General features: G+C 39.6%; 1 protein-coding gene across 1 annotated transcript in view; it reads right to left on the bottom strand.

Moving 5' to 3' along the window:
* LOC135196371 (E3 ubiquitin-protein ligase mib1-like) overlaps window positions 1–26,483 on the bottom strand; it is a 37,441-nt gene that overhangs the window by 1,095 nt on the left and 9,863 nt on the right. The window contains exons 4-10 of the mRNA XM_064223156.1: window positions 20,966–21,200; window positions 18,844–18,969; window positions 11,048–11,202; window positions 8,831–9,005; window positions 7,922–8,066; window positions 7,253–7,353; window positions 6,953–7,093 (exon numbers count right to left, since the gene is read on the bottom strand). Coding sequence (XP_064079226.1) covers window positions 6,953–7,093; window positions 7,253–7,353; window positions 7,922–8,066; window positions 8,831–9,005; window positions 11,048–11,202; window positions 18,844–18,969; window positions 20,966–21,200 — 1,078 coding nt within the window. The remainder of the gene's footprint in view (window positions 1–6,952; window positions 7,094–7,252; window positions 7,354–7,921; window positions 8,067–8,830; window positions 9,006–11,047; window positions 11,203–18,843; window positions 18,970–20,965; window positions 21,201–26,483) is intronic.

Genomic DNA, 26,483 nt, shown 5'->3' with positions numbered 1-26,483 from the left:
GACAGAAAAAAACTGACTGCAAGTACAGATTTAAACTGCTGTCCCAAGTTATAAATGTCCCAAGTTATAAAATGATATTGTTATGTTACAATAAAGTTTCATACATACTTACCTGGCAGATATATACATAGCTAAGACTCCGTCGTCCCCGACAGAAATTCAAAATTTGCGCGCCACTCGCTACAGGTAGGTCAGGTGATCTACGGCCTGCCCTGGGCGGCAGGGACTAGGAACCATCCCCGTTTTCTATCATATTTTCTTTTCTCTCTTCCACCTGTCTCCTGCGGGGAGGCTGGGTGGGCCTTTAATTGTATATATCTGCCAGGTAAGTATGTATGAAACTTTATTGTAACATAACAATATCATTTTCATACAATCAACTTACCTGTCAGATATATACATAGCTGATTGGCACCCTTCGGTGGAGGGTAAGAGACAGCTTCTATATGGAATAGACAGGTAAACAACATATGTTGTAGGTATAAATAAAACCTTGGTTCCTACCTGATAGGTGGGTAGACTTCGTGGGTGTTTGCCCAGTAGTCTGCATCACCTCAAGAAACTTTAGCGAGATATATGATCTATGGCCAAGAGTTCTTGTGGGTCTGCCGATGGGGTCTTACCCACTTACTCGGCAGAGCCTAAAAGGACTTTGTCAATGGGTGCTGATCCACTTATATGACAATACACCTTATGAAGGAGCACACAACCAATCCCGACCACCTGATCCTAACCATATGTTAGAACTACAGAGTTGTTAAGAGTTATCCCCGAACTCGTCACAACAATCGTAACTCAAAAACCACTACGCACACATACATAATTTTCAAAAAAAAATTATACTCAACTAATTGGATATGACAAGAATTCTCTTACTGAACACATAGACGGCCGCCCGTGCTAGCCTAAGTCCTCCAGTGTTCGAAGAGACTCGACCATATCCAAAAAGAAGAAAAGTATATACATTTAAGGATTGGTGTCGGCTCCCGTACCCAGAATCGTATCCGCCGATACGAAAGGACCTAGAGAAAAACACTTCTCATATGTCACACACGCACGTCTTTCAAGTAATGAGATGTAAATACTGAGTTTGCATCTCCAAAATGTCGTATCTATTATGTTTTTTTAAGCGACATTTCTTATGAAACGAGAGAGACGTCGCTATAGCTCTCACTTCATGAGCTTTTACTCTCAAACAGTTGTAACTGTCGTCAGGACAGGCCTTATGAGCGTCTGTAATGACGTTTCTTACAAAGAATGCCAGCGCATTCTTGGACATCAGTCTTGTGGGGTCTCTTTTACCGCGCACCAAAGACCTTGTCTAGAGCCTCCCATTTGATGCTTTCTCTGAAGGTAGAACTTCAAGAGCTCTAAACAGGGCATAGAGACCTCTCTGCTTCTCTGCCTACGAGACTCGACATGCCTTTGACATCGAATGACTTTAGGCCAGGGATTCGTAGGATTCTCGAACTTTTTCACTAAAAAACAGGGTCTTAAACGAGCAAATCGCTGAGTCTCCCTTGAATCCTACTTTATCCTGCAGAGCATGCAATTCACTAATTCTCTTTGCCGTAGCTAAAGATAATAGGAATAGGCATTTTCGGGTAATGTCTCTAAACGATGCCCGATGAGGAGGTTCGAATCTTTCCGATGACAGATACTTTAGAACTACGTCTAGGTTCCAGTTTCGGAGGTACTGGTTCCTTAGACTTTGAAGTCTCAAAAGACCTTATGAGATCGTGGAGATCTTTATTATCTGCAGATCTAAACCTCTGTTCCTGAAATACAGCCGAGAGCATACTTCTGTATCCCTTAATGTGGATACGGCTAGATGAGATTTTTCTCTCAGGAATAGCAGGAAATCAGCAATTTCCGCTATAGAGGTAGTGGAGGAGGACAACTTCTTGGATCTACACCACCTTCTAAATACCTCCCCCATTTGATTGGTATACTTTCGTAGTGGAGTTCTGCGTGCTCTCGCGATCGCGCTTGCCACTTCGCGAGAAAAGCCTCTCGCTCTGACAAGGTCTTTCGATAGTCGAAAGGCAGTCAGAGCGAGAGCGGTGAGGTTTTGGTGGTCCCTCTTGAAGTGTGGTTGTCTGAGAAGATCCATCCTTCTTGGTAGGGGGATCTTGGAAATCTACGATCCACTCTACCACCTCCTGTGAACCATTCCTGGGCGGCCAAAAGGGGGGCTATTAACGTCATCCTCGTCTCTTTTGACGCCACAAAACTTTCTCATTACTAACCCAGGATTTGAATGGGGGAAAAGCATATACGTCTACTCGAGACAATTTTAGCAGGAAGGCGTCTACCATAAGAGCTCTTGGATCTTCCACGACCGAGCAAACAAACTGGGAGCCTTTTTGAAATGAATGTGCGAAGAGATCCACATGAGGAGTTCCCCACAGAGACCAGAGATCGAGACACACCTTCCTCGTGTAGTGTCCATTCTGTATGAAGGACCTGGTTCCTCCTGCTGAGCCTGTCCGCCCTCACATTCCTTACTCCCTGTACGAACCTTGTCATCAGGGAGATGTTCCTGTGAGACGTCCAAAGTAATAGGTCTCTCGTGAGCTCGTAAGGGAACGAGGAGTGCGTCCCTCCCTGTTTCCGAATGTAGGCAAGTGCGGTGATGTTGTCCACGTTTACTTGCACTACCTTGCTTGACACCAGAGGTTCTAGGCTCTTCAAGGCCAGATGTACGGCGAAGAGCTCTTTGCAGTTTATGTGCCAAGACACCTGTGCTGGTTCCCAGGTGCCTGACACTTCCTCTGAGCCTAATGTCGCTCCCCAACCTGTCTCCGACGCGTCGGAGAACAACACTAGGTCTGGGTTCTGTGTTCTTAGAGAGATCCCTTTGTTCTCTTCCAGAGGGCGCAACCACCACTGTAGGTGTGACTTTATCTCCACTGGAATGGGAAAACGTCCAGACAGTTGTCCGGTTTTCCAGCTCCAAGACTCTTGAGGAAGAATTGAAGCGGACGTATATGAAGTCTTCCTAGAGGTAAGAATTGTTCTAGCGAGGAAAGCGTCCCCCAGAAGGCTCAACCATTCCCTCGGCCGACGTTTGTTGCTTCTCTAAGAAGAGAGAGACTATCCGCAAACCTTTTGCGGATTCTCTCTTGCGAAGGAAAAACTCGAAAAACCCCGAGAATCCATCCGAATCCCCAGATAGACTAGGTCTTGTCTGGGGGTCGCTGAGACTTCTCGAGGTTCACAAGCAATAATCCCCCAACGCTTTGATTAAATCCAGAGTTAACATTAGGTCCTCCAAGCACTGTCTCTCCGATCTGGCCCTGATGAGCCAGTCGTCCAGATACATAGAGACATTCACTCCTTTGAGGTGAAGACCTCGCCACATTCTTCATCAGGCTTGTGAAGACCTGAGGAGCTGTGGACAGGCCGAAACACAAGGCTCTGAACTGAAAGATAGTTCCCCCCGTCATGAAACGGAGGTACTTCTTCGATGAAGGGTGGATTGGGACGTGAAAGTAGGCGTCCTGGAGATCTAAAGACACCATCCAATCTCCCTGTCGTAATGACGCCATGACTGAAGTAGAAGTCTCCATGGAGAACTTCTCCTTCTGAACAAATTTGTTCAGAGAGCTGACGTCCAGTACTGGTCTCCAGCCTCCCGAGGCTTTCGCCACCCGAAAAAGGCGATTGTAAAAACCCCGGGGAGTGTTGATCCCGTACCAATTCTATCGCTCTCTTGTCCCACATTTGTTCCACCATCGATCGAAGAGTATCCCTCAGCACAGAATCCTTGTATTTGGCTGAAAGTTCCCTTGGTATTGACGTTAGGGGAGGAGTGTTCAGGAAAGGGATACGATATCCCCTCCTTAAGATCGCCCAAGATGACGCGTCTGCACTCTCTTGCTGACTGCGTCAGCAGATCCTGAGTTGCCTTCTCAGTTAAAGAATGTGCAATGTCCTTTACTAACTGAGAAGGGAACAAAAAGTCAGATAGAGGCGCATATAGAAGTGCTGCTCTCTGAGCATGTGAGACTGCCTTTATTAAGAAGGCGCCATATACAGTCCTTTTCTTTAAAAGACCTGCCCCAAACAAAGAGGAGATTTCAAAAGATCCATCCTGTACCGCCTTGTCAATACAAGACAATATGCATAACAGGGCTTCAGGTTCGATTCCTTCCGAATCATGGGCTTTCTTGGACATCACCCCAGGGGACCAATCTAAGAAGTTAAAAACTTCCAATACACGAAAGAGTCCCTTGAGGAGATGATCCAGTTCCGAAATTCCCCACGTAATCCGTGCAGAATTGAGACTTTGACGCCGTGAAGCGTCAACCAAAGTCGAAAATTCTGTTTCGGTTGTAGAAGGGAGAGCAATACCCATATTCTCTCCCGTCTGATACCAAATGCCTCTTTTCCCAGCTAATCTTGCTGGAGGCATGGAGAAGACTGTCCTCCCTAAGTCTTTCTTAGACTTCATCCATGAGTCTAAGGAATGTAATGCTCTCTTCATCGATATGGTGGGTTTCATTTTGAGAAAAGACGAAGGCTTCTTCGTCTTATCACTGGAAAAGAGCGAGCGCGGAGAAGGAGGAGCGGAAGGCGTCAACTCGTCTCCGTACTCCTCAAGAAGTAGGGTAGTCAACACCTTATAGTTAGACAGACCTTCTCTTTCACTATATTCGTCATCCGAGTTTTCCTCTAACTCCGGATCTACATGCGTTTCCGCTCTCCTTTCCGAACGTTCTTCTTCGTGAGGAGACACACTCCTAATAGGAGGAGAGGGCTAAGGGAATGATAATCCTTCCTCTTCCCGCTCTAATAGTCTTTGGAAGGCGTCATAAGCTTCGGCTTCTCTAGAATTTTTAGAAGACGCTTTCTTCACGCTTACATGACGCTTAACCCGTTCGCCAAGCGTCATGGATGACGTCTTTTGCTGACGTCTCGATGACGCTTCGCGCTTGGAAGACGCTCCGCTCTCCAAAGGCGTCCTACTTGGCGTCATAATATTGGACGGAGCGTCATGTCATGCTCCGTTTCCAATGACGCTTCGCGTCTAAAAGACGTCTTACGTCTCTCTGGCGTTACGAAACTCTCGTAAGCACCTGTTCTCGCTCTCGAACTAGACGCTTCTGTAAGACGTTTAGCCGTTTCCCGTCTGTATGACGCTTCTCGTTGAACAGGTGAGAGAGGACGAGACTTCTTAATTGGAAGCGTCACGTCCTTCCGACGTGGCGCTAAAACTCCCACTAGAGATGACAGTTGCTCTTGAACTGCCATAATGATCTTCTTGACGCTTCTCCCACGTCCAGTGCATGACGTCTTTCGTCATCACTCGGGGAGAGAAGGAAAGGGTTACTTCAGCGTACACTTCAGGTGACGCTGACGCCCCCTTCGCTTTCTTGCTAGAAGACGGGAGCGTCATCTGAGAAACGCTCTGGACTAGAATCTATGTCAGGCTTCATATGACGCTTCAGCGGTCTCGACAAGTTCGATTCCTTCCACCCTCGTTTAGGTGAGGGAGAGGACGAGAAACACTCGCGAAGGACGCTTTTTCTATAGCGCCCTTGAGCCGCCTGCCACGAAGCAGAGCTAGCTGAAGGGACGTCTGACCGTTGGGGATTCCCCACAACCTCCTTAAGGCTTTCGACTTTCCTTCTCCTCTGGGCTTGTGAGCTTGGAAGAGGTCTAGGCCTGGAGCGTCGCAGGGACGATCAAAAGCCCCCTCCACAACACTGGGAGAACACTTCACTGTAATGCTCACTTTCACTAGCCTTACCTTTGAAGTCAGCCATCTTGGACTTCATGTCTCTAATTGTAGCTTTCAGATTGGCGATTTCGATGCCGAATCCGAAAAAAGCACTCTGAGAATGAGATACATAGGAGAATCTACATCAGTAGGATTAGAATTATCAGTGAAAGGCTCAATAGGCTTGAACTCACACCTTTCAATCGTCTAATTCTATCCCTCTCTAACTTCTTCAAATAAGAAGTCAAAGTCTTCCACTCTTCTGCATTCAATCGATCGCATTCCTTACAGTATTAATAGCAGAACACTGAAAACCCCCTACATTTACGGCATACAGTGTGAGGATCAACCGAAGCTTTCGGTATCCTCACCCTGCAGCCTACATTCACACACATTCTCACACTCACATTAGAATCAGACATACTGAAAAAAATCCAAAAGAGTTATTCCAAAAACAGTCCACAGTAGCGAATGCCAAAACACGATCCAAATACGTCACCAAAAAGCCGAAAAACGTTGATCAAATGTGAAAATGAATCTAAGTCAGGAGTAATAACAACAATGTTGATACCACCGCGACAGAGAAAATATGATAGAAAACGGGGATGGTTCCTAGTCCTGCCGCCCAGGGCAGGCCGGTAGATCACCTGACCTACCTGTAGCGAGTGGCGCGAAATTTGAATTTCTGTCGGGGACGACGGAGTCTTAGCTATGTATATATCTGACAGGTAAGTTGATTGTATGAAAATAACATTTCAAGATTGAAATGTGGCAACTGACGACGTTGCTATTCTTACAGTTGATATTAAAATAAAAAAACCTTTACCATTATTATGATACTGTATAAAAATTAACATATCCAATTAGAGTAACTTTGGCAGTAAAATCATTGTTGACTATTAATCCCTAAAATTCAATCAAGATTTTCATTTCTGCTCATTGTAAAGTAAATCAAAAACATTCTTACAACTTTTCTTTCACAGCTCTCAGAAATTTTTTCATGGAAACCACAAGGTAAAAAAAAAAAAAAACAAAAAAAAAAAAAAACCATCATCCTTCGCTTTGCATTACTATATAATCAAGCACGTGAACAATCAGGAATCGTCATTAAAGGTGATAGTTCTCACATAACGAAGAATGTATTGTATATAATCCCCCAAAAAAATTCAATAATACTAATTACTTTTTAGTACCTCAAGTATAACAATAACACTTCAAATACTCTACCTCTTTTTCTACTTGAGCATTATATCGAAGCAAGATGTGAATAACTTCCAAATGTCCATTCTGACTGGCAGCTTGCAAGGCTGTATGACCAGCAAAAACTCCATTAACATCCACATCTCCTTTTTTCAGAATTTCATCAACCTTAGGGGAAAAAAATAAACTTGGTAACTGTCTATCTATCCTGCAAAGAACTGCAGTGCTAGTACTAAACAAGTCTACAGAGCATTATATTATACACTATATTTCTGGTTCACAGCTTAATTTACAAAAGTACCAGGTACTTGTCACACAATGACATACCTTTTGTGCATCACCGGTAGCTGCAGCCTTCACTAATTCTTCGTTTAAATCACCCGAGACGTGAGCTTCAAATATCTTCTTCAGCAGTGCACTCAATCTCTCTGTTAGGATAATTGATATGTACAGCATTGGATACTCTTATTGTAACAACATAAAACAACTTAATATAATAAACATACAAAAACATAATGGGTATACTGTATGTAAATATTTTCTACATTTCATGTCCAAATATAAACAACCACAAAGAACCAAATCATGAGGTACACAAATATGAAATGAAGACTGTGGCTGACACTAAAAGTGCAAATCAATAATCTTGAAATCTGTTTACAATTTATACTGTATTCAAGCATAAACAAACTGAACAAGGACCAACTTCCATTATGGAAAATATGTAATTCGATGTATAGTAATAAGAATTTCTACTTTTTCATGATGACTCAACAATTGAGATGTGTGTCTTTTGCCCCTTAAATATTACAAAAATACTTGTTGGGAGGGGAAAATGTTTTTTAAATGATACTTTTTATTAACTGAAATCATCACACTGTTGTTATATATCAGCATAACCATCTTATGGTATTCAGCTACGAAATATTTCATTTCATATCAAAGTCCCAGCAACATTTTGCAGTATTTTAACAGTTTAATAAATATACAACTTACCTCCACTAGCAGCCCCAGGCACAGCTCCATCTGAGGCAACTTTGGTAACTGCTGCTGGATTGTAAGTCCAAGAAGTGCCACAAACTTCCACTTTAAGGTCGTTGTCATGATATATTTGCTGCACACGTCCAATTTTACCTAAGGTCTAAACCAGGGGAGAAATTTAATGCAATTATGTATTTGTTTAGGAACAATGAAGATTTCGATATCAATATAAAAGTTAAAATGACATTGCATCAAATGGTTTTATCGAAAGTCCAAGAGGGGAGAATAAATGTAAGGTGCTAATTTTTTCAAAGTTACAATGCCAGGAAGCCCAAGGAGCCATGAACACATGATAGATACATACACTCTCTAGTTTAGGGTTGTGAAACTCATAATGGCAATCTGTTGGGTTGGGAGTACCCAGCTAACATGACTACTTGGCATTTAAGGTGTGGTCTCTTCTGCTGAAAGAACCTAATCTGATACCTGGATACGTGTATGCATGAGATGAACAATGTCTGCTGTCCTTTGGTCAAACATCACCAGTATCTCTAAACTTCTCCTGTCTATAATTTTGGACATATTCCCAATTTTGAGGATTTTAAATCTGAACAAAAAGCATGTTACAATTATTAAAAAGCAATTACACGCATGATTAAAACAGTCAAGGAAATCATGAATATCGCACACCTGAACTTGATGCCAGGTTTACCATCTTCCTACCACACAAGAATTATTTACCAATTACCCTGTCACTATGTATACTGTATTCAAAGTGCTATATAAGGTTAAGAACCATAAAAATAGAGACTGACAGTACAAGTTAAATAAATAATATTTACACACCATCTACACTGTATGTAGAGTTTACTAACATTATCAGAACAATTAATGAACATTTAAATGAGAATAGTATATACTAACCGGGACCATAGCCTCTGCCCATTCGCCATGTCCTCTCTGAAGAATTTTAATACGTTCTAAGTCTGCACAAATTTGCACAAGGTCACCAACACTGAATTGTTGGCTGGTACTACTTTCATTGCTCATCACAACACCTCCGCCAACCTTTGTAAGAACAGCTGGGTTGAAAGTCCATCTGGAAAAAAAATGTTCACTTGAAGTATGCCAGAGACATGAAAACAAATGCAAATCACTGACAAAGCCAGATTAACCGTTTCACTTTCTTGGGTGTAGGGAGGTTCATAAATAAATTTCGTCTTTGGCAGATCATCCTCGGGCCACTTGTGGGCACGTTAACATTTTTCTTTTACTGCTTACTGTAAATTATTTTGAAGCTGGATACGAACTTTTAATTCATTGCAGTGCTTAAAAATGGAAAACAAGTAAAAATGATCAGTTTAAATTGTCTAAAAACTTTTTATGGATGATGTCCTTTTCAATCATTACAATCTCAAAGATTGCCAGAAATCATAAAAATCTCAAAGGGTTATAGAGTAATCAACTTTTACTCATGTCTTAATTCTTTTCAAAACTCAATACTGTACTATTAATCATAATAATGGCATAAAAAACAATGATAATCATGATAAAAAGGTTAGGATAGCAAATTTTTATTTCAATTCTCTTTCTCTCAAAAGAATAAAAGATCATGTACCTATGATTCTTCAAAGGTTTACTCTAAGGTGAAGAAAAATGGAACTATATTCATGTCATCCTCTGACTGGGTAAGTGACATGAAGGAAATGATTCCTACACCACTTTTCCCCGTAGCTACCCAACTTGTTTTTGACAAGGCACCTCATTCCCAAAGAGTGAATTACTACCAATTCGTTCTCAAGGTTTTAACTCTGTTTCCTTTCAAGGGATTTCATAACCTTCCTAACCTCAACTTGAGCACTTTGAACTCATAGGTCTTCTGATGTTGGATACAGTCTTCTGGTGACTATAATATTTCAAAATCCTTCAAAGCAAGAGTTCTAACTTTCCTGAACCAACTACTGTGTTCTCTGCATTCCTGTTTCTGGTATGGTGACATGGATTACAGCACTTTCTCACATGCCTTTCAAATTATGCACTTGTATCTCCACTTATTCAAGAATCAGATACTAATGTTGACTCACCCTTTGTGGGATGTATGACAAGGTGCCAAGGACATTAATGAGTTTTCATCTTATACATGTAACACTGAGATCATTAGATTAGATTGGATTAGATTATAAAATTTTTGTCACATAGCCAAGCGCCGGAGCCGAGGGGCCATTCAGCGCACTGAGATCATTAGATTGGTTCTAATTTTCTGTATCAACAGTTGGGCAAATTATCCCCTCTTTGAGAGAAGTTTCCTGCTTAGTACTTTTCCTTGTCATCTTTTTCCTTCAAAGCATTCTCTAAATAGTAATTCTCCAGATTTATTAGCCTGTTCGGAGATGCTGCTTTAGCCACTTCCAGAAATATCCTTAGGAGATATTGTTTAGTCTTTCAACTCTCTACTTCCCCTTAAGGGTCTTAGGCACATGTGCTACTGACTTTAAGTTTTGAATCCATGCCTGAACTTGGATTCAGATAATTACATATTACTCTCATAAAATAGTTTAATAAAACCACCATGTCCCACGTCTCAGTTAGCAAGACTGGGGCCATCAGCAACTCAATCCTTCCTTCCTAAATATGATTTGAGCTAAGTATATGTAAACAGCTTCCTGTGAAACAAAATTTACCTCTTCATATGCAGCCATTTTTCTCACAGCTCGTAGTTCAGCAACAAAAGAACAAGCCTGATTTCTGCCTGGGACCTGGGTATCTGAGCTGTACCCACAAGATGATGTCTTTGTTCTTTTAAAATTTGGGCTAATTTTAAATGATGAGTTTATATGAAAAAAGTTATTTCTATTTAAAAACAAACTACATATTCTAAAAATCATTCTACAATCCAATTCCAGATCACAGCAGAAATCAAGGTTACAACATCAAATCTCAAAGTTTATAATGCAGAACAATTCTATACTTCTTGAGGAACTAAATTAGAGAATATTGGGTAAAATAAAGCTTCTATTATTGGCATGTCCATGACAACTGAGAATTTCATCCAGTGATCTGGTGAAACTATTATATAATGTTGTCATTTCATCCAGTGATCTGGTGAAACTATTATATAATGATATTTAAAACTTGCATTACCTGTTACCAGATGGATAAGCCACAACGATATCATGGTCTTCGTCAATCCCAACAACAGTTCCAGTTGTTCCAAGGCATTCAAACATGCCATCAGTCCAACCCCCATGGCCATGCTGCAATGACTGTACAATTTCCAGCTCCAAGTCCACATTCACCTACAAGTTCAAAATATCTCAAATGTAACAAGTTAGCCTCCTGTTATTGTATGTCAATGTCTGAAAACAAAACAAAACTTGGAAATGAATTGGTACTTAATCATTCTTCCCCCTGAAAAGGAATATTGAAAATAGTCTTTTTACATGCTAACTTAGAATCTATGCATACGTATGTCAGTCGTCTTTCTTGAATGTAACATCTGTAATGCAGTATCTACCTCCAGAAAAAAAGCTAAAAATTTCATTATATATAATTAAATTCATCAACATTAAAAATAATTAACAAATATTAAAGTAGCATGATTCACAACAATATGAATACTGTACCACCTTCCAGATAAAACATACTGTAATTATTCAAACACAGTACCTTTACTTCCAGTCATTTAAAAGAAAAGTAGCTTCATATAATAGTATATCATTTTAATTTCACTTTCTAAAAATCTCATAAATAGTATACCATTCAAACATTTTTTGGGAACGAATGTATTAAGAATAATCTTCAAACATTTTTCTAGCAACAAATGCATTACAAAAAATCTTCAACCATTTTTCTTGCAAAAATATATTAAGAATAATCTAACATCATATCCGTATAGCACCGCAAATAAACTAATTACCCCACAATTGATAACAAAATGTAAATAGTATGCTTTCAGTGGGTGAAACTTCACAGGTTCTAACAGAACTAATGAACTCATCATAACGCAATCCCAATATAATACAGTGCTATATCCTTTGCCTGATGTCATCAAATTTATCTGAAATCATTTGACAGACAATAGAGTATACTAAATATCTGAGCTGTGATACTAATTTCCATTTTTAGCATGAAATACCTGTACTCTGAATAAAAGAAGTAGTAAACTTATTGAAGCCCTTATCAATAAAATATCAGCTGGCGGCGGCTGAAACTTTCCACTGCTTGATACATTGCAAGTTTTCATTACCAAAACTCTTCTTCCTAATATTTCTTTTATTAAGTAATTTTTAATGCTCAATATTATTCTGCACTCTTCTTCAAGTAATTGTAACACCCATTTTTATAAATACCTAGTGTCAGTCTAATTCAGTAATATCGAGCATAATTGCGGTGATTTGCAGCTACAAATCTGAGAGGTCTAACAACTTGGTTTATAAAAATAAAAATGGATGACATTAAAGGATCACCCATTCTGAAAGGCCTTTGAAATAACACAGAACACGGACTGAAACCTGATTACTCTCTTTAAGCAGCTAATTTTGTTAACTTTTCCAAGTTAAGTACAATTTCAAAATTGTTTGAGTCACAAAACATTGGCTAATACAGAGTTCAACTCAACTAAAAACAAAATGCTTCAATTACAGTTTTAGAATAGAGAAAAAATCTCTCATATTTTCAACAATCATCCAAATACAGATTTATACTTGCAAACTGAAGCTTTCACAATTTACGGTCTTAAATCACCTTCCTAATAAACTATAACCTTCTGTAAACAAGCTAGAAAAACAGAACAAAAAAATTAATGGTTAATAACACAATAGGAAAAACTGCTAGACAAAGTGTCTGCCCCAATCGTAAAAGGTTAAAGAAATATGAAGCCCAATCCTAATTAATATATCAGACATTTTCTATTCTTCTTTGAGATCATTTCCACAATAAATAAATCTGGTCAAGTAAGAGAGGCTTAGCATTTGATCGGCCTAGTACTGTACTGATTATGGATAATTACAGTCAATATTCTCATGTACAGTAAAATACCGGAAAAAAAGGTTTTAACACATACTAACTTGCAATATAGTTTCAAAGTTCCACAAATAACAACCTCTCCTCTTATTTATGCTTGATTTCAGGAAAGGGAGTTACAAAGCATTTTTGAGTCATTCTCACAGGCGACTACTACTCTGCTGCTTGAATTATCCCCCTCACCCACTAATTCATATGCTGTGTTCAATGACAGTGGGCTGAACTGAACCCACTGTTCTTGAAAATTATATTTCAAAATCTATCCTTCAATTCTACAAAGCTCTTATTTTACTAATGGCCAACTACTACAGAATTAGGATAAGATGTGATGCATTTCTCCAGCTTGCTCTGTCCAATGGAAAATTCATGAAAGTTGGCAATAAGTTTCTGAAGCATTTACAAATCTCCCTGCAAGTGATCACTTGTTTCTGATACAAGCAATAAGTTCCACTTGTAAACATTTTCTTAACTGCTCACCTGAAACTAGTAGTGTTTACAATCAATTTCAAAATGATCTATGGTACTGTACCTGAAACATAAAAGTTGTCTGTCTCCTAGGAAATGTTCATCTAAACTTAGCTGCATAGTGAACAAGCAATTCAACTGTGGGTGTTTTTTGACCCAACAATATCACTACAATTCTTAACTACATTAAGCATCAATGTGCCTTAAATTAAAAGCACAAGTGAATGGTATTCTATAGGAATTTAAAGGCTGTGAAACGGATTGGCATGCAAACTCTTAATGTAATTACTGGTACTTACTAAGTCAGCAAATTTGTCACAGTTTCAATGATGAACACAAAACCTTTACCACAATAATTTTTAGTCTCATTTAGGAGAAAAATCCTGATCTGAGTATGATCATGTGCTCTTCAGATCACTTCCCACTGTCAAGAGACAAAAGTAATTTAACAGATTCCTCCACAGGGCAAAAGTGGACACTAACTCCAGAGACCTTTTACTGTAAGATGTCTATTTCTTTATCCTCCCAAACAAAATCCAAATGAGGAGGATAATAAACAAGGATACTAAAAATTCACACATGTACTGTTCTAGCTGTCAATTACCAGTCAACTTTTTGCTGAGTGATGCTCACTCTTGACAGATACACCAGAAACATAAGAAAAAGTACAGGAACCTTCTGTGAATTTTGTGTAAGAGCATTATGCTTAGCCTGTGCTAGGCTACCTTGAAACCCTTGCCCAACCTTACAATATTTCTGTCCTACCTTTTGCAGAAAGAAGTTACATGACTCATATACAATGTCAAAGATAATCACAAGTACTCACTCGTTTCCTACATGCACAATTCCTTCTGTTTCTGTTTAGCAGACTAAAGAAAGGTGATCCTGGGTACATCAGAACCATTATAAAGGCTTAAATGAGATTAATGGATTTGTATAAAAAATACAACAAAAATATGGTTTTTACTTAGTTATTTCCCATAAAGAGGTTCTGCTTCAACACTGTATTTTATAGCAATGCTTTTACATGGTACCTATTTATGCATTAATCTGCTTAATACAGTAGTCATCTCTGGTATACATATCTGAATGGATGGATAGTAATAATAATAGCAGTAATATCACAGATGTCAAATACAACCAATGCCAATAATGCTAATATTAACGAAAATAACGTATAGCAAAATTAAAAAATGGTACATACTAGTAAATTACTGCATGTATTAATGGTAAGTACTTATAATGGAAGGAATGAAAGTAGTACCTGTACTTGGAAAATGTAATGAGAAACAATTCTAAATCAGACAGAATAATGGTTTCTCCATGTTACTATACACTCAAGATTGGTGGAAATGCACATGGGATTTTAATATTTGCCACTTATTCATAGTATTTACCATCTGAAATTCAATGTGTTTTATACAACCACCCTACAACTTTTAATGGCATATAAAACTAAGTATTATCAATGACAAAGGACAGCGTTCTATGATTTGTAAGTTGAGAGAGAGAGAGAGACTCTAGTCTCCCTTTACTAAAACCCATTAACTATTTGCTACTGTGGACCCCATATTTTCTTTGAACAGGCAGTGTTACACTTTACAGAAACTTTAAGTAAGAATAGAGTACCAAAACCATACCCAATATTTTATCTTATTAAAGTTTCATCTCATAAACTAGTTTTCCCTTATCTGAATCTTTCTCTAGGTTACCTTTCATTTCCATAAAAAAACAAACAAAAACAGCAAAAAATTTGTCTGGGATTTGATGAAATGCAGACTTTTGAGGTTTTACTGTACCTTCTGAAAATAACTTACCAATAGCTAATTTCAAAAAGAAAACATTAATACAGTGGTAAAAAGCAATGTTAATGGAACACCAGAGTTACAAAGGCATGTGATGGCTGCTGCTGCATAACAGGCAGGAAAGCAGGCAGGTAAAGGGGCAGGCAGATATGGAGGTGGTAATATCATGCTCATTGATATGCTTTCAAGGGTAAACAATGGATCACATAAATTCACGCTGCTCTATGGAAGGATCCATAATCTAAAAATACCAAAACCAATCTAAGTTCTAAAATTTATAGCAACATAAATGCATTATGACACTCATACTTATGTTCATAAGAGCAATAATTTCATCAACATAAGAATAACATGATTGGTACACAACCATTTTAGCAACAAACACTTGGATCAGTTCAATGTGTTTAAGGGTTTAAGAAACAAAATCCAAATTCAACGACAAACTTGTCTGTCACAAGTAAATTTGAACATTGACTTTACTATTCAATGTTCAACAGCCCAATTGAACGATGAGCACTCAGATGCAAGAGCATAAAAGGCATAAAACTGATCAACAGTAACAAATAATGAAATGTATTAATGTACCTTAAATGCAACTTGATGTTCACTTAGGACACTTCAATGACACGAAAAAAGAACCGAGACCTAACTTCCACCTATGAGTGACATAAGGCTGACATTCAGGCCTACCAACTTTTGTGTGCACTTTCTACTTTCTACTTAAGGCTTAGTCTTTGAACAATAAAACATTTGTCACTATTCTCACTAAGTCCTACCTAATCCAAAGTTCCAAAATATAGTACAGTACCTAGTGAGTGATAATTAATTTTAAGTGTGCAGTCTACCTAGGGGAAGGGCACTCCTTACATACTGTAGAAAATTTTGATTAATGTAATGTAGAAATTGGTTACACACTTTTCTTATAAAGTAAACTATTTCATCAAAGTACAAACCATGGCCTTATATGTGTCATGTAGCTATTGAAATAGTAGATAAAAGGACCTTACAAAGAAAAGTACCTTTGTGAACATTAAAATCTTGGATGGGGTAACGGCACCCACAACCCATTTCCCACAAAAGGTAGCTGATATTGAAGACCCCCTGTATTAAAAAAATTAAAAAAAATAAAAGACCCCCTGTATTAAAAAAATTTAAAAAAATAAAAAACTATGGCATTACACTTCAACCGGATAAAACTGAAGGCTATGCATAATGGACTGACAAAATTTCAGATTCATCTGACATGCTGCGGGTCAGTGATTTGAAACAGCTTAATCTCCATATTCTATCCTTTCACCTGGACAAATAAGATCTGGGGAACACTGAAATTATTCTCAAGATCCTGCAATAGGAAAAACAAAAAGAACATCATGCTACTTGCCAAGTCTGTTTAATCCCCCATTAAATTTACGTAGGAATGACAGGTCCTTCCCCTGGAATAGTGCCTTCACTTCTTTGGAATGGAACCTTATCCAGGGTATCCAAAGTGTCATCAGGGGCCATGTTTCAACTAGCATTTACTTCATAAGATTCAGTCAAACTAACTTTTTCCAAAATGTTTAAAATAAAAAGTATAGTGGACTCAAAAGGAATAAATAAATTCATCTTTAGACTGACAAAATTTGAATGATGAATTATACAAAATCCTTTGAAACTACATAAGACGAAAGCATGTTTGGTTAAGACAGAAACTTTACAAATTATTTCTAAAATGTCTCCAAACTGCTTTTAAAACCCTAAAATTTTTAATAATTGAAAGAAAATTGTTCAAAATAAGTACATAGTTTTTAAAATGCTTGCAGTTTTTTTTATATATCTGTATCTGGTTTTTAAATGCATGCACAGGGCATATTTGTATATACTAATGAAGGTTAATCACTTGTAGTCAAAATACAGTAGAGTAATTTTCATACAAGTTTCAATTATACAGATGAAGGCTTTACACTCAATGTCAAGGAACTTTCCCCTGACCTCTCTTTGAACAAGCAAATGCATCTCAGCTAACTGTAAAAAAAAAAAAAAAGAATTCAAACCAAACAAACCATACAATGTTGTCAAACATCAAACATGATACAGTTCTACTGTTAGCATTAATGACCACAGCAAAACTTCATCCTAATACATTTCTTTTTCTAAGGAAAAAACTCAAATTATGTTGTTATAGCTGTCTCTCATCTCTAAAAGAAAAAAAAATTATGTAACCACTGGGTCCACAAAGCATAATCAAATCCAGTCCTCTCTACCTCTTATATCAGTACAATCTAAGAGCAATTGATAATACTGGAGCATAGGGTAACTTGAACTGAAACTTCTATTACCTATCAGATACATCTGTAATGGATTTTTTCCTCTCTTAAACAATTATGAATCACTATCACAGTCATAAATCAGGTAATTCAACAATGTCAAAAGGAAATTGGTTGCAAATTAACAATGCCAAGTTAAAACTTACAATTTATCCAAGATATCTGTGACCTCATTAACTTAAAAATCCTCAGAATTCAAAAGGGATTACATAACATTACAGTAACAGGCAACAAATATCACTGTCCAACAATGAGCCCTTGTGTTAACAGTCCAAACAAGATATCAAAATATAAACCACTTAAAGGTGTTCTACAAACATCCTTGAGACTTATCATGAGCTGTGTTCCTACATTTATTACTTGGTTCCAACTCTGTTTACAATAAATTTACTGACATAAACTCCATCTGAACTTGTTTCAGCCTCAACTAACATTTTTAAAGTCAGAAGATAATATTGTATACAAAAACAATTTCCATCCAGTCAATCTTAATTTACTTTGATTTAATTAATGATGTTCAACCCTTTGCGTACAAGCCATGTCTGGTCATAAAATATGTCATGACGAAAGCTATACATATTTTCTTTTTATTTAATATTTTTGACAAGATCAGCATTTCCTTCCAGTTTTATGAGTTTGATTATGCTCTTGTCCATGTTAACATGAAAATCTCCTGGCATCATTAAGGAAGCATGCAAGTGACTTGAATAAGAAAAAAAAAAATGTACCTTGTAATTTCTTTTGAAATAATCAAAATAAAATTCTATATTTCTTTTAGGGACAGCAATCCAAATTTTAGCAAAATGACTTGAATTTTGAAAGTGAATGCAAACTTTACAAATAGAGTAAGGGTAATCCTCAGAATAGAGTTACAAGGACTGTTGCAATCTGGAACACAAAGAATGATGCTGACAATGCTTTAAAAAAACTAATTACATAATCAAGAAAGCAGTAATATTATATAACTGAACAACTGGACATGCTTCTAGTGTTTATGTGATTAAGGTTTGAATGAAAAATACTCTCAAGTTAAAGATCTGTTTAAAGATGCATAAACTCAGTGATGTGGTTTAATACTATTAACTATCTGTAACCATCAACATAATAACCGAGCACAGTATATCAAATAACCGATCTGAAGATTATTTCTGCTTCAACACAAACAGTATAGATACCTATTCATAGATGCAACAAGACCTTGTGACTTTTTTCTAGTCTTCTGTTAAGTGGTAAGGAATAAAAAAAGGGTTTTGCTGTAGTATGCATTCAAAATGCATTCATTAATGCAAACACTTCTAAAAAGGGAACAAGACAACAGCAGCCATGGAACAATTCTTACACTTACTTGGTCTCCAATGGCCAACCCGTGGGGTCCCGAGCGGCCAGGATTTTGCTCACCGAGAAGAGGAAGATGATCTCTGTACACTGTGCCACCCTTTGCATCATTCACCACCTTTAGGTCAGCCTGAATAAAAAGATAAAACAGAATTTACACAGGCCCCATTCTCTAGTTGAGTACATTATACAGTTGCTACTCTTTCTATCACTCTCTTTCTCTTACTTTCTATTCATTCCATGGTCCCTCTTCCTGTCTGGCTGATAGCTTCAACCATGGCCAGCTCAATTATTCATCCCACGTCAAAAAATAAATCATTAAGGTCACACCTATCAGTCAAAAAGTTTAACTCACTATTCTGGTTGAGCTACTCTATAATGTTAAGAATAGTATTATACATAATACGTAAAAATAGTTTTTGTTTCTGGAACATCAAATATATTTTAATCAGTGATAACACAATTACCAAATAATTACTAAAGAATAAAAAGTGCACAGACAAAACTGCTGAATTAGTAACATGTAAAAATACATGGTTCACAAAAACCTGAAGGCTAACTAAATTGATTTGCAAAACAATGGGGTAGAAGCATTAATATCAGATCTCCTTATGATGTTGTTAAAAAAAGTTATTCTTCTGTTCATACAATGTGTCTCCCCTTATGATGTAGTTAAAATAGTTATTCTTCTGTTCATACAATATGTGCTGCAAGGTTCATACATTTGCAGAAGTGTGGAGATGGATATTCATTCTCTGATGAAAAACAACCACCCCTGAAAACCCTCAACACAACAACATATGAATAGCCTCACATATGCCTACTGTTTTTATTTCAGCCACATACAAATCTCTTTTATACCTCAAACCCTTGTGCTGAAAACTAATATGTACATATTATTACAGTCCATAAAAATCTGTTATTGCCAAACAGGTGATGTCATGAAAGTTTCAACTTATAAATAAATGTTGTCTTTGCTAGTATATTTTCATTTAAGTTTTGGTCAATTCCACTTGCATGCTGCATCCACTAAGCATAACTAATGAGAAATGGTCAATGTAAGACATCTCAATTATTTTCTATATAGCATCCAGTCATTGATAAAATTGTAATAGTTCTTACATTACCTGTGCTAGATCTGCAGCAAGAGAAAGATAAACATAAATACCCCCAACTATCTTTGCTTTTCAAGAAAAGCTCATCTAACTAATCAATGGTATATTTTAAACAATATCTGAATATAAAATGATTAAGGTAAAACTGACCCAAATGATTTGAGGTAAAACTGACCCATAGCAAGCTGAACATGTGCCACCTGAGAAAGTGGCCATGGTAATGACTGTAGCATCCACCTGAGTGAACATGGGTCAACTACTGAACAATACGTAATGGAAGGGATGGGAGAGACAAGAAAAACAAAAATAAAGAACATGGAAAGTATCAATCATTTCCCATATTATAAGTATAGTATATGATATTGAAGGTAGACCTAATTAAAGGGCTTGCTTATATCGCAAATATTCATGGAAGTTTTGTTAATTAGTCCCCTTCTAGCTGTTTTTGTATTAGCTTTCATTCCCTAAAAAGTTCTTCTTTTTTTTATTTGTTATTACATATTGTTCTTTTCATCTGTATTTCATCTGTACCAGCTTCATTTTCCTTTGCTTTGTCTTTTCACAAACTTAGCTTATCTATTTATTTATACTATTTTGCATTAGAATTTTAATACCAAAAAAAAAGCAACTTGCTTATAAAATGAAAAGTACTACAGAACAAAAACTTACAATGAGGTAAGTAAGGTTTTAAATTACTTATAAGGTTATTACTTCTTAGTTTGCCAGATGGTTTTCTTGTGCCAACCAATCAAATCCTGACCAACACATACCATAAACTTATTATCGAGAAGATGTTACCCAAAACATGTGTTCACTCAGATTCAATCAAATTATTTTATTAACAATTTTCAAAAGATCTTGTGATCATATACAGACTGTGGCAAAAGCATTACCTCCTGCAAACCTGACTGGTAAAGGTAATAATTCGCTGACCATGAAAGAACAACAGGCACTGAAATTTTGGAAAGAAAAGAAGTCATTATAAATGCACCAAAATAAGTTTTGTCTTACCATGCCCTCAAATCCCACTCTGTAGAGATTTTTGGCACCATTATCCCAAATGACGTAAGCAGCAGATCTTGGTGAGGCTGCAGACCAATCCTGGATTTCAGATACTTTACCACGTCTTCCATTTCCTCCATCCTGGTCTTCCCATTGCCAATCTACTCCTCTTACAACTCTTGCCCCAGGAAAAATTCCTCGGATCCCTATCTTTTTACTTTTACGGCGAGGTTCCAACAACACTCTAAAAATGAGAATTTAATTTAATAACAAGACAGAGAACATATAGGAAGTAACATCTCTTTATAATAAGAGATGTAATAAGCTTCATGAATAGTTAATATAAGGAACCAAAAAAAAATTATAAAAACTTCAAGCAAATGTGTACAGTAAAATGATATTGTCATGATACAATAAAGTTTTATACATACTTACCTGGCAGATATATACTTAGCTATAGACTCCGTCGTCCCCGACAGAAATTCGAATTTCGCGGCACACGCTACAGGTAGGTCAGGTGATCTACCGCCACTGCCGCTGGGTGGCAGGAATAGGAACCATCCCATTTTCTATCAGATTTTCTCTTCCACCTGTCTCCTGAGGGGGAGCTGGGTGGGCCATTTAATTGTATATATCTGCCAGGTAAGTATGTATAAAACCTTACTGTATCATGACAATATCATTTTTATACATTCAACTTCCCTGGCAGATATATACTTAGCTGATTGGCACCTTTGGCGGAGGGTAAGAGACAGCTAATTACTGAATAGACAGGAAAACAACATACGTTTTAGGTAACAATAATATAAGAAACCTTGGTTCCTACCTGTGTCGGCGAAAGACTTCATGACTACTGCCTAGGAGCTTACATCGCCTCAAGAGCCTCAGCGAGGTAGTGACCTCATGCTAAGAGTTCTTGATGGTCTGTCGATGGGGTCTTATCCACTTACTCGACAGAACCTAAGGATCTTTGTCAATGGGGTCCTATCCACTTACATGACAAAACACCTTGCCAAATGGCATCATCAAGGAGCATAACACCGATCCCGATCACCTGATCCTAACACCGGGGTTAGTACTACGATTGAAAGGAGTTATCCCCACCAACATCCTTTCAAATGACCATAAAAAACTCAAAACCAAACAATTTTTTAGTTATAAATAATATTATTTAAGGATCAGTACCAGCTCCCTGTCCCAGCACGGTATCCGCTGATACATAAGGTCCAAGAGAAAAGCACTTTTCATAAGTCACTCTGACGTCTTTTAGGTAATGGGAAGCAAACACTGAGTTGCATCTCCAATACGTTGCTGCTAATATGTCTTTCATTGACATATTCCTGTTAAAGGCTAGGGAAGTTGCAATTGCACGTACTTCGTGTGCTCTAACCCTAAGCAGCGTAAAGGCTTTCTCTTGGCATTTAATGTGAGCCTCCGTTATCATATTTCTTACGAAGAATGCTAATGCGTTCTTCAGCATTTGCCTCTTCGGGTTCCTTACCGCGCACCATATGCTCTGATCACAACCCTGAAGTTGACTCTTTCTCTTCAGATAGAACTTCAGTGCTCTGACCGGACAGAGAGACCTTTCTACTTCTCTACCCACAAGGGGAGAGAGGCCCTTGACTTCAAAACTTCTGGGCCAAGGTTTAGAAGGGTTCTCATTCTTGGCCAGAAACAGAGGTTGGAAAGAGACAACAGCAGAATATCCTTTAAAACCTACCCGAGAGTCTAATGCAATGCATGTATCTCACTGACCCTCTTAGCAGTCGCGCGGGCCAAGAGAAAAATGCACTTTCTCAAGAGGTCTCTAAAGGATGCCTTATTCGGCGGTTTCGAAAGTATCCGAAGAGAGAAACTGGAGGACCACATCCAGATTCCAACTTGGTGTGATAGAGGACTTAGACTTTGTAGTACCAAAGGATCGTAACAAATCATGGAGATCCTTGTTGTCCTCTATGTTGAGGCCCCTGTTTCTAAATACAGCCAAGAGCATGCTCCTATAACCTTATGGTTGAAACAGCTAAGCGTGACTCCTCTCTAAGGAAGAGAAGGAAATCAGCAATTTCGGTCACAGAGGTATTGGAAGAGGACAGCTTCTTCGACCTACACCATCTACGGAAGACTTCCCACTTCGATTGATAGACCCGCAGAGTAGAGGATCTGCGGGCTCTGGCAATTGCGCTCGCAGCTTTTCGAGAAAAGCCTCTCGCTCTGACAAGTCTTTCGATAGTCGAAAGGCAGTCAGGGAGAGAGCGTGGATGTTTCCATGATATCTCTCAAAGTGGGGTTGTTTGAGCAGATCTGTCCTCATGGGAAGAGATCTGGGGAAGTCCACCGTCCATTCCAGTACCTCTGTGAACCAGTCTCGAGCGGGCCAATATGGGGCGATGAGTGTCAGTTTCGTCGCCTCCGAGGAACGGAACTTCCTTAACACTTCCCCCAGAATCTTGAATGGGGGAAAAGCGTAGGCATCTATGCCTGACCAGTCCATCAGAAGGGCATCTATTGCTACTGCTCTGGGGTCTTCTACTATGGAGCAAAAGTTTTCTATCCTTCTGGAGAGGAACGTGGCGAACAGGTCTATCTGGGGCTTCCCCCAGAGGGACCAGAGCCTTTGGCAGACTCCGGAGTGGAGGGTCCACTCTGTTGGAAGGACCTGGTTCTTCCTGCTGAGTCTGTCTGCTCTTACATTTTTGGTTCCTTGTACAAACCTCGTCAAGAGTACAGAGCCTCGTTCCTCTGCCCATATCAGGAGGTCTCTCGCTATCTTGTATAGTGTGAGCGAGTGAGTCCCCCCCTGTTTTCGGATATAAGCCAGAGCCGTGGTATTATCCGAATTTACCTGGACTACCACGCCTCTGACCTCCGACTCGAAGTTCTTCAAGGCTAGATGAACTGCCATAAGTTCCTGTTCTTCTGTCCAGGTTCCTGACACTTCCTTCTTCCCTAGTGTTGCTCCCCATCCCGTTTCCGAGGCGTCGGAAAACAACACTAGGAGAGGGTTCTGAATCGAAAGGGATATACCTTCGTTCTTTTGAAGAGGGGTTAACCACCACCTCAGGTCTGACTTTATCTCTTGTAGAATGGGAAACTGATCCGAAAGTTCCCCTCTCTTTCGGTCCCACATTCTTTGCAGGTAAAACTGCAGAGGTCTCAGATTTAGCCTCCCTAGGGAAACGAACTGCTCCAGCGACGAAAGGGTGCCCAGAAGACTTAACCATTCCCTCGCTGAGCTTCGTTCTTTCCCTAAGAAGGTTGAGACTTTTTCCAAGCCTCGAGCAATTCTGTCTTGCGATGGATATGCTCGAAAAACCCCGAGAATCCATCTGAATCCCCAGATAGACAATGTCCTGGCTGGGGATCATCTGAGACTTCTCGAGGTTCACGAGCAGTCCGAGTGAACGAACGATATTCAAAGTCGTTTCCACGTCCTCCAAACATTGTTGTTTCGATTTGGCCCTTATTAGCCAGTCGTCCAGATAGAGGGATATGTTCACCCCCTCCAGATGAAGCCATCGCACTACGTTCCTCATCAGGCTTGTGAACACTTGGGGAGCCGTAGACAGGCCGAAGCACATGGCCCTGAATTGAAAGACCCTTCCCTGCATCATGAAACGTAGGTATTTCCTCGATGACGGATGCAGAGGGACGTGAAAATACGCGTCCTGTAGATCCAAGGAGGCCATCCAATCTCCTGGACGGAGAGCCGCAGGAACCGAGTTGGAAGTTTCCATAGAGAACTTCCGTTTCTCTACGAATCGGTTCAGTGCGCTCACATCCAGTACAGGTCTCCACCCTCCCGAGGCTTTTGGTACGAGGAACAGTCGATTGTAAAAGCCCCGAGAGTGTGGGTCCTGCACTAATTCTATGGCCTCCTTGTCCAACATTTGTTCTACTAACTGAAGAAGGGTCTTCCTTTTGACAGGGTCCGTGTACTTCGCTGACAGTTCCCTTGGAGTAGACGTCAAGGGAGGCCTGTCTCTGAAGGGGATTAGATATCCTCTCTTCACTATTGAGAGGGACCAGTTGTCCGCCCCTCTCGACGCCCATTCTTCTGCAAAGTTCAGAAGTCTGGCGCCTACTGGTGTTTGGAGGACTTGAGGTTCACTTGTTTTTCTTGGTAGGTCTAAAGGCAAAGACCTACCTCTTCTTTCTGCTCCTCTCTTCTTAAAGGAAGACCGAGAAGACGAACTCCCTCGAAAGGGCGGCTTTGGGTTCCGTGTCTCCCTCTTCGTAGCGGGAACAGCTGTCCTCGGCCTTTTGGTTGACTGTACCAGCAGGTCTTGTGTCGCCTTCTCAGTCAGTGAGTGAGAAATGTCTCTCACTAACTGAGAAGGGAACAGCTGGTTGGAAAGAGGGGCGTACAGTAGGGACGACCTCTGTACCGGAGAGACTGCTTTTGTAAGAAAAGAACTAAACACCATTCCTTTAATACTATTAAGGACATCGGGGCTCAGGCGTTCATTGTCTTGTGTCCTCTTGGCCAACACCCCAAGGGACCAGTCCAGAAAGTTGAAAACTTCCAAGACATGGAACAATCCCTTGAGGAGGTGGTCCAATTCAGACATTCCCAAAGTTGTCTTGGCTGAGGAGAGAGAATGTCTCCTTGACGCGTCCACCAGCGTTGAAAAATCTGCCTCTGCAGAAGCTGGGCGGGCGAGTCCCATTGCTTCGCCTGTCTCATACCAGATACCCCTCCTCCCAGAAAGTCTGGAGGGAGGGCAGGTAAAGACAGTCTTTCCCGCCTCCTTCTTGGAGTTGAGCCAGTTTCCAAAAGACTGCAAAGCTTTCTTCATGGAAATTGCTGGCCGCATCTTCAAGAAGGAGGACGAATTTGAGGTCTTCGTGCTCGTGAACAGCGACCGAGGAGACGGAGGGGCGGCAGGACTCAAAGAATCTCCAAATTCTTGGAGCAAAAGCGCCGCCAACGCTTTGCAGTCCGATAGTCCAGCCCCTTTCTGATCTTCGGTGTCAGAGACATCTTCCAATTCGAGTTCCACCGGAGAATCATTATCAGCCGCGGGAGAACGTCTCTTCTCGCAAGGTGAAGGGCTCCTCGCAGGATCAGCTCCCTCCCGACAAGGGCGACGGCCACCTGTGCGACATCTTGCGTCCCTGTCCGGCGAAAGCTGATCCTGAGAAGAAACTCGATCATCATCTAAGCCTTTCTGACAAGTATGGCGGCTGCCTGTGCGGACATCTTGCATTCTTATCAGACAAGGACACTTGTGCTTGCGCAAAGTTCCCACCAGAAACGGATATCTCGTGACTAGGGACGACGGCCCGCTGTGCGACTCTTTCGTCTCTGTCCAGAGAAAAACGTTCCTGGTCTAAATCATAAAGAGACGCTTCCTGGTTGATTTCTCAGCATGGTTCTCTTGAAGAAAATCTTGGCGCTTATCTGGCGCTGAAAGTCCGGTTTGTTCCATGCGCTTGGACGTATCTGTCCGTCTCGGACAGTGTCATCTGTCCAAGCTGTCCACATTTGGAACTTGGCGCCTGGCTGGTGTCGTTCCAGTACGAC

The sequence above is a fragment of the Macrobrachium nipponense genome, chromosome 17 (genome assembly GCF_015104395.2).
Source record: "Macrobrachium nipponense isolate FS-2020 chromosome 17, ASM1510439v2, whole genome shotgun sequence".
NCBI classification, from domain to species: Eukaryota; Metazoa; Arthropoda; class Malacostraca; order Decapoda; family Palaemonidae; genus Macrobrachium; species Macrobrachium nipponense.
This window is presented reverse-complemented; position numbering and strand designations above follow the sequence as displayed.